The sequence below is a fragment of the Arachis ipaensis genome, chromosome B08 (genome assembly GCF_000816755.2).
Source record: "Arachis ipaensis cultivar K30076 chromosome B08, Araip1.1, whole genome shotgun sequence".
In the NCBI taxonomy this organism is placed as follows: Eukaryota; Viridiplantae; Streptophyta; class Magnoliopsida; order Fabales; family Fabaceae; genus Arachis; species Arachis ipaensis.
Window position 1 is genome coordinate 4,524,683 of NC_029792.2, and position 9,775 is coordinate 4,534,457.

Genomic DNA, 9,775 nt, shown 5'->3' on the forward strand with positions numbered 1-9,775 from the left:
TTGCTGGTTACATGTTAGCCAGAATTTAATAAAATTGTTGGCTCCTTAAATTTTCCCTAAATTTTTTATGCAATTAAAAACAGTAAAATTTAAGATTAAAACACAATTAATCTAGGCCACTCACAAGTTAAACGAATCATCCTAACATGTTCCTGCTAGTTAATTCAACATTAAATTTAGGAATACAAAGCATGTTTAATCATTGATGAATCATAATCAGGCATTCCAAGCACTCCATATCCAAAAATACAATGTGCCTACCACAATGTCGCATTTTTTTAATTGAAAAAAAAAATTAAAAATATTCTGTCATAAAAGCAATTCAACACCATAGAGCGTGGGAAGAGAATACTACAAAACAAAGCCACATAAAAAAAGAAAGCAACAGAATGAAGCAGCAGTTAAAAAAAAAGAGCGCGCAAGCAAAAAGCGTGGCCATCATTGAATCGTGTGGTGACGCGCTATGAAAAGCGCGTGAACAAAGCGGAGAGAACTAACTCTCTTATTTTCCTGTGAGTAACAGAAACACACTGCAAGGTTGGAAAAGCAAGGAAGATTTTGGGTGGCAGGGTATTTCACTCCAAATATTAATAATTAAAAATAATTAATAAGAGTAGCATATATATATAACTTGGTCACTCATCACAATGACCAATATAAATACATACATGTGTGTCATCATTCCCCCCTACTGTACCACTTCTTTCTTCTCCTGAGTCCTATCTGCGCTCTTCATAATTCATACACACATACACCTATTCATCCAATTGTTAGTTGTGTGAGATGGAGATGGAATTAGGCATAGGCACGGAAGAGTTTCTTAACGATGCTTCCCACATCGCCAAGGGAAAGCGCACCAAGAGGCACAAACCCTTCTCCCCTTGCGACGTCGCCGCCATCACTTCCAGCTCCTCAAGCGCCAACGACTCTGCTTCCTTCTCTTCCACCACCACCTTTCAAGACGAAGAACAAGACATGGCTAACTGCTTGATTCTCCTTGCTCAAGGAAAAACAGGCGGAGAAGAAACCGATGATGATGAAGAAGATAACAAGATGAGAGAGAAGAGCAGAAGAATATCGGAGGTCACGACAACCGCAACTACAAAAATCGGTTTCTACATCTATGAATGCAAAACGTGCAACCGAACATTCCCTTCTTTTCAAGCTCTTGGAGGCCACAGGGCCAGCCATAAAAAGCCAAAGGTCACATCAGATGATAAAAAGAAACCGCAACCGCAACTACAACCACAACCACAACCAAATACTTTGGCGCTAATCACAAATTGCGACTTTGAAGAAACAAAGCAAGCACGTGTGATGACAACAAGCCCTCCAATTTCCCTTCAATTGGGATATGGTGGTGCTAGCAACAACAATAACGGCAAGCCCAAGATTCATGAGTGTTCAATTTGCGGTTCAGAATTCACATCTGGACAAGCTCTTGGTGGTCACATGAGGAGGCATAGGACAGCTGTCATCACTACTACTAGTCCTCAGCCAACTTGTGACTTACCTGCCACGCTGGAGGTCGTTAAGCGGCCGCGGAATCTTCTGGAATTGGATCTTAACCTTCCGGCGCCGGCCGACGACGACCACCACCACCGGGATTCCCAGTTTCAATTCTCGTCCACACAGAAAACCATGATGCTTTCTGCTGCACCGCCTTTGGTGGATTGTCATTATTAATTAGGAGGCCAGGTTGGGAATTAGTTGAACAAGCTAAGCTAAGGGGGAAAATTATTATTATTATTATTGTTGTTATTATTATTATTATCAGTATTATTGTTTTGATCATGAATTATCGATGATCAATGTGAATTATTAGCTTTATTTTAATTTGCAATACATACACCTTATATTATTACGACTGTCAATTTTATTATTATTATTATTATTGGGGTGATCTACTTGTTGAAATTTTGGGAATACTTTGAGTGAGTAAGTGGTTAATTAGTAGTGTTGATGGTTGCCTTACATTCACGAAAAGTGAGCATCGTCATACAGCATGTTTATTTTATTATATATATCTGCTAGTGGAATGAACATGGCTAGGGTTTGGTTGCATCACCACCACAACCAATAATCATGGACCGGATCGGATTAGGCTTCTTTTCTGTGTATGTGCTTCTTCTTTCTTACTCACTCTCACTCTACCTATCGCTCTCTATTTCCATTTATTGACATGGATAAAATATTTGCAAAATTACCACTTTGCCATTGAGCAACGCACACCCCACCTACCTACATTACATCCATCTATCTGCAACTAATGTTTAAGGGAGTATTATCAGATTTTCACTTTTTCATCTCCACCACCTACTATAACAATAAGCCTAACAGTTTCACCTAATTAACCAACCGCCTTGTCCAATTAATTAAAATTGATTTACTGATTAGAAAATTGATGCTCCCGAGAAAGATACCGCGCGCTGACTCTCACACCACAAAAACAAACGTTTTATTATTGGGATCTGAGTTATACTGTGGTCCACTAGCTACTATTTGGATTGGACCCATATCATCATGCATACCCGTTGCCGTTATCCGTATATATATAGTTTCTAGTTATAAGCCTCCTCTCATCATTTATGTAGTTCACAGAATGAAGATCAGAAAAGGACTGGACCAATTAAAATAACAAAAATAAGAATAGTGGCCGTCTTGGCCTGAGAGGAGGAGGGTAAAGATGTAAACAGCTTATTAGAGTATATTACACTAGCTAGCTAGATTAAGAGAGAGGGAACACTTATGAGTAAGCTAAGAGTGACTTAGAGAAGGCACTAATGTAAAGTAGTTAGTTATGTATGCACGTTTTGGTGAATGCTGCCATGCTGGTAAGCGAAGCATGTGGACACATACATTGCGTGAGGTGTCTGAATGCATATATAAGAAAAATAGAGAGAGAACTACTACTCATTGACATTAGCACGTGTAGGTTGGGAACTTCACTCCATCATGTCCTCTAACCTCCCCATTGCATATTACATGTTTTCTTTGTAGCCTCTTTTTTGCTATAAATTATAATAAGGAGCCTTTCTACACTAATATAATATAAAACATTATTGCCTTTAATTTCATTTGCTTCTTTCTGTTAGGCCTATCCTAATTTCTGCTCGCTTAACTTCTCTATCATAACTCAACATATACAACATATATTTCTTCCATAATCTCACCAATGATGCCATGAACTTCGCCACGGTTTAAGGACAAAGCCCAGTATCTTTTTGTCTACTAACTTAATTTAGTTTTTCACTGCTTTGAGCGCTCTGAAAGTTGGTCTTCTAAATTACTAATCTAGTTACTAGTCACGACCGGATAAGACCATATGACACACTGTATTATTCAATGTCCTTTTAATGCAAAAATAAAAAAGAATAACTAATTAACTCAATAAGGATGCTAATTTTGACAGAGTACAATAATGTAATTGTCACACGTTCCACCACATCGTGACTACTCAAGTACTATATTTAGTGCTCCCACGCTAAAACTTGTAACATTGTCACTCTTTTTTTAAGGTTCGTGATCAAGACACTTATTCTTTATATTCGTATTTTTTTTCTACGTCAACTACTCGTAGAAGTGTTAGGTTCCTAAATCCTAACTAATTAAATTTATAACATGTAGTCGCTCTTAATTTAAAGGTTCTTTTTTAGTCTTTTACAGTATCTTTTTTAAGTTGAGGAATCAAAAATTAATCAATCGCTAATCTAAACTATATGTATAAAGTGATATTCAAATTTTCAACACTTAGCTTAATCAAATTGACTAAGGAACTAACTACTAAACCAAACAAAATTTATTACTTTAAAGGTTAATTATTGTTCGGAGATTCACTCTAAGCTTTTTAGTGTTTTTTTTTTAATTGATCCTTTTATAAGACATTTTAAAAACTTGAACAGTGCTATAGAATTAGTATAATTTATTTTTGCTGAACAGCTGGTCAATAATATTTAAAAGTATGATACTAAGAATACTAAGATACTGAATTATAAATATTAGACTATTGACTAAAAATATTAATCAAAATAAATTAAAATTGATGGCGTTAAGCTTTTCACATTTTTTTTGTGATATTTTACGAACGTTAGATCTCAATGAAAGCATCACTATCATAAACTTAGGCCTAAGGAGGAGCCTAACCCAAATTAAAGACTAATTAGTAATTGCCTTATTTTGTGAAAAAACCGCTACCCTAGACTTAAAACTGCAATGTATTTAGGTAGTATGGCTCTCAAATGCGGCGGCGTTTGCTTAATAATAATAAATCTTGTGATAACGACCCATATTTTCTCCTCTTATGCAAGTTTTTAGTTTTTACCCTAATGCATTAAATCCTAATTTGGAGGAAATACGGTATTTCATATTAATTGTCCTAATAACTAATTATCACAATCTGAGGTAACTTATAAGCATGTAATAGAGTATATGGTATATAATTAAGAATTAAGAATAGTTTTCGTATGTTAAAGTGGCTTGTGGTCGTTCCTTCTGATGAAGAAGCATGCATTGTGTATCTAGTTATGTTCCTTTTTTTTGTTACCACAAGGTGTATGTATGTATTGTATGATAGTTCACGGATTGGAGATAGGGACCAATAAATGCCGCAAATGCATGAGTTGGTTCACTATGTGGTGGCCTATTGTCCCCCGATGACCATAAAAGTGGGTGCTTGCCTGCTTTCACTATTTCAATTTTGTTATTCGTGTTCAACAATTTTTCAATACACCAAAATATTGTTTCGCTAATTGCTTGAATCGTCTATTCACTATTTGACGTTAAATACAAGATTTCTGTACACACAAAAAAAAACAGATCAAAACCATTATTTTATATCTTCATTAAAGAGGAAGGAAGTACATACAATAATTAATTCTAATCGGATTGGTATGCGGCCACGGATATTAATAAAGGTGATATTTTGCGAAAGTAAATTTCAGTATTTTGAATACAAATACTACTTTTTAATTAGGTGGTAGTTCTTACTTATGTGGCTACCTAAGAATAAGATCTACTTCAGCGGTTTGGGTTTGGTTGGTCTTTTCCATTGTAACGTATGGTAGTTACCTAATAAGAATTATGACATCGATGATATAGGATTGTTTTGGAAACATTAGTCCTATTAATTAATGAACTTGAAGATGCCCTTTATTGTAAACCATAATGAGTATGATTAACTAAGTTTTCAACTTGTTGGGGGGTACGTGAGATGCACGCACGTAGCAAAGTGACCATTGTCATTAACGTTTAAGTCGATAACATTTTGAAATGCATATTCGTGGTTGGTTCCGATTGTTACAAGTTACTAAGTTAGATCGCCAAATGTATCTAAATTCTAACTAGTTCTTGTAAAGGTCTAAAGCACTACTATCGGGTGTGGCAATGGTAAAATCCATTTTAGCCTCGGCTCAGTTACGTTGCATCGTACACAGTGTCAGTCATAACTCTTTTTTCATATTTTTTTAGTGAAAAATATAGAGAAATTAATCTTTAGGAAAACATATTCTAACTAAATTATCCCTTTTTCTTATGTTATGTAAATTAATTTTTATGCATTATCAATGTAATTTTATATATGGATCTAATTATATAACGTCACATCAGTAAAATAATTATTTCTTTTATTTTGATTACGTGAATAATTATCTAAAAAAAATAAATATAATTAAGAGAGTAAGAGACTACATAAAATTATTTATATGGTCATTGTATCAAAACTAAATTTATTATAAAAAAATGTCATTATTCTATTTCTTGAAAGTTTGACTTAGTGGAAACTATTATATTTAAATTATTTATATATAGGTATGTAAATAGACCTTACAAACAGAGTTGCTGTGGTGTAGTGGTTATCACGTCAGTCTTACACACTAAAGGTCCCCAGTTCGATCCTGGGCAGCAACAATGTTAATATTTTTGGTTGTTCAATGCAACGCACTTAAAAAGTTCAATTAAGCCAAGAAAAAACCTGACGTTTTAAGGGTAAATAGTTAAATTAATTTTTTTTAAAAGATTTTTTTAATTAAATTTGTCTTTTAAAGATCTGTCATTTTTATTGTTAATGATGTCAAAGTTTATTGATATAACACGTTAAGTGATATATCACAATACACACCTAGTAATTTGAATTGGCAGCTAACATGATAAATTTATGAAATTAAATTAAATCAATTCTAAATTAAGAGATTTTAATGCCAATAGGGTATTAAAACTCCAATGTGTGTGTTGTAGTATCACTTTTAACATGTCACTTTAATAATTTTGATGCTATCAACAAAATAAATGATAGAAGGACTAATGCAATTAATTTTAAATATTTAAAAAATGAATTTAATTAAAAAAAATCTTTTAATCTTTTAAAAACAAATTTGATCATTTATCCTAAAACTCATCAAACATAGTCCACGTTTTTGTTCATGAATATCAGGCCAATACTGAAGAGTGAAGACAGCAATATACTAGTACTTTAGATTAAACATTGTCATAAAAGGTGAATAGAAATTCAGGGAAAGACAAGGGTAATGTTCACAAGATGAAATTGTTTTTTTTTTTTTATTCTAATGTTAGTGTCTCTATCTTTTTTGTATTAAACGGGTAGATCCCTATTTTCAATGGGCCTTGGGCTAATGATAAGATAAATCATCAATTCCGTCCCATTGATTTTGCTTGTAAGTTTCTTTAATATTTTTGTGTTTACTGATTTGTTTGCATTCCTACATAAGCTTGAGGAAGTGTTTCCTTATCTATTGTTGGCAATGTGGCATTACAACAACTGAATGTTTATGGCCTAGTTCATAAAAAGCCGACGCTAAGTTTTTCTTTGTTACCATCAAATATTATTGTTAGAGACACTGTACTTTTGAGTTGTATGTATGGTAGGTGCAGTGGCGGAACTTGAAACAAAATTTTGGGGGGTCAGATAGAAAATAATTGTCAAAATATTTTTGTTATGAATCTTATTTAAGATAAGTTCGTCTAATCTCATTTTTCTGATTTGGGTGATATTGTTAAATTTAAAGCCGTTTTTCAAGATTTCGGTCCCAAAAGTTAAGGTTAAAGTCATCAGATGTAACTTTTTGAACTTTTGAAGGTTATATCTCACTTTCTTCCTAATTCATTAAAGTAAAAGAACTATCTACAGGTGTTGATATTGTAAAAGTTATATGTTCTTCTTCTTAAATATTAGCCTTCCTCTTAAAAAATGTATCAATTCTTTGATTTTTCATTATTATTTTATATAAAAATTTGAATATATATTCTGTAAAATATTAGATACTTTAAGTCATAGTAAAGTATTTAAGTCAATTGAACTATTTTTTATTTTTTGAAAAAGTACTACTAAATTTTTTATAAAAAATTTGGGGGGCATGACCCCTTGTCTGAACTAAGCTCCGCCACTGTGTAGATGGTCCCTTTCGCTGTGATGTTTGTGGTTTCCGAAGAAATAAAGTCAAAATGAAGGGAATTGAGGTTTCATTTAAATAAATGGGTGCCTCAAGTATATAGTAGAATTTATAGCTACCTACTTTCTTGTTTGTAAAGAGAAAGCACAAGCTCGACTCAGATTCAGACTATTATATATGATGTTGTATGTTTAATTAATTCAACTGTTGATTTACTTTGTTATGTTTCCTACTGCGGTGATTACTCAAACCCAAATTCTTCTGAAAGTTTTCTTGATCATGCTTAATGGGCTGTCCCATCTTATCCTATCCTATAACATCATATAACATAACTTAAAAAGAGGGTTTCTTAAGTAGTGGAAATCCTAGATGGCTTCCTCTTGGTACATTCAATATATTTCTCATGTTATTTACTTTGTAATCATCCAATCAACTCATACACACATCACAGTTTACACAACATTATATGAACAGATAACATTAGGAGTTATCATTCATGGCACCATATATAAGGAGTTATCATTCATGAAACCTTACATGACATCATAATATTATAATATTTTTATATTTGTGTTTATCTTTTTGTCTATACATACTAGATTTGTATTGAGACAAAGATTCATCTTCATTTTCAAGACGTTCTTAGAGTGTCCGTCCTTTAATAGGATTTAAAATTTTGATGCAGAAAATTCAGAATCGCACTGTTGTCGGGATTCTATTTGCCATTCGCCAAAAGATCTTGATCTCTTTTTTTGTAATCTTCAATTTGCATTTAATATACAAAATCAAATGAGATTTTTAAGTGATACAACACATGAACTATTCATTTTTTCTTTTTCTCTTCTAAAATTGGATTAATTTTTTTTCCACGGTCCATTCCAGAAAATTGTGGAACAAATTATGGAATACCAACAACATTTCAGCTTTGTTGCTTTCAAATGAAACTTTGAAAATTCTATGTTTATGTTATCTCTACTGCATGATTATGTTTTTCGTTCTGTGCTTAATATTGCGTACATCTTAGTTTAAATTAATGTTACTACAATAAAATATAAAATAGGAGAAAAATTATTAATAGAATACAACTTGAGCAGTCAATGACTTCATAATCTCTGTATATTCACACTTTTCAGCCTCATCTACAGCTATTGTCGTGAGTTCCTTCAATTGTTGTGATGTTTATTGGGTTCAGCCTCTAAATTTTTCGTCTTAAGAGTAAGTTCTTCAACCTAGCCATTATATTTGATTGAATCGGATGCGTGTAAAAAAAAATATGAACATTTATACCATTATTTTAATGGATCAATGAAAGAATGATTAAGTAGAAGGGATTGCATCTTAAAATATTTTGTATGGTTTTATGGATTGGCTATGGAGATTGGGTGGTACATGTTCAACCGTATTATTGTCTGTTCTGATATGGTATTATTAAAATATATTTTGGTTAATGTTTTTATTTTTATATTTTAGAAGATTTTTCATTATTTAGAATTCCCTATCGATCAATTGCATAAGAATAATAAGATATGGGTCTAACTTTGAGGTAAGTGATTAAGAACTTTGATGCCTTAGAATGAACTTATAAACACCCTCTCTGTTTTTTTCCTTCTTTGGTACGGTGTATGAATAAACTTAATGTTTGATTTGTTGTTTCCAATTAATTTTTCTTTGAATTTAAGTTTAGAATTTGAAGTTTATGAAGGTAATTATTTGCTTAATCAAATTAGCTTAATGTTGTGAATTATTTATTATATTCCATTTTAAGAGTTAATTTTTTTAAATTTAATAATGTTCTTATAAAAATAAAAAATCATAAATGTTGTTTGTAGACAAATTTAGTTGATTAGGTATAATTTTAAAATTTATTTAATAATATATAATTTTTAGACATTTTTATTTTTTTACGATTTTTTTATATATTTTTTTTTATTGTTAGGTTACAAACTCGATCAAAAACGAAGAGAAAAAACGCAAAACAAATCCTACATTCCAGTCATATCTCCTTCGACATTGCTATTAAAGATAATGATCAAGAATAAGACATCACTACTAATATAAAAAATGTCTGAAATAAAAGAAAATCACACCTAATATAAAGTCTAACACCAAATTAAAAAAAAAGTTCTTCCATTAAATACTAAGACTACAATAACTCTTGCTAAGTTGTTTCTACCTTTTATTGTATTATTCCGTCTCCAATACTGTATATAAGGCCACATCTCTATAATCATTGCCATAGTTACACACGTATATTTTTTTGGTAATTATGCAGCTTCTCATTAGCACCACAAGATTTTATTATTCTCGTTCTATGTATTGAATTTTTTTTTTAATTGTTGATGAATTTAAACTCCTTGTGTGAAGCATATTAA

The 9,775-nt window shown here is 32.0% G+C and overlaps 1 protein-coding gene and 1 non-coding gene across 2 annotated transcripts; both read left to right on the forward strand.

Annotated features, from left to right (window-relative positions):
* LOC107614334 (zinc finger protein ZAT5) lies at positions 587-1,899 on the forward strand. The gene has a single exon (XM_016316546.2). It carries the CDS (start codon positions 784-786, stop codon positions 1,684-1,686), a length of 903 nt encoding a protein of 300 aa, XP_016172032.1. The 5' UTR covers positions 587-783; the 3' UTR covers positions 1,687-1,899.
* Positions 5,832-5,904, forward strand: TRNAV-UAC. Its single transcript has one exon. It is a non-coding gene; the product is annotated as a tRNA-Val (tRNA).

Coding starts and splice junctions, on each gene's coding strand:
- LOC107614334 (XM_016316546.2), top strand. CDS start 784: ATGGAGATGGAATTAGGCATAGGCACGGAAGAGTTTCTTAACGATGCT.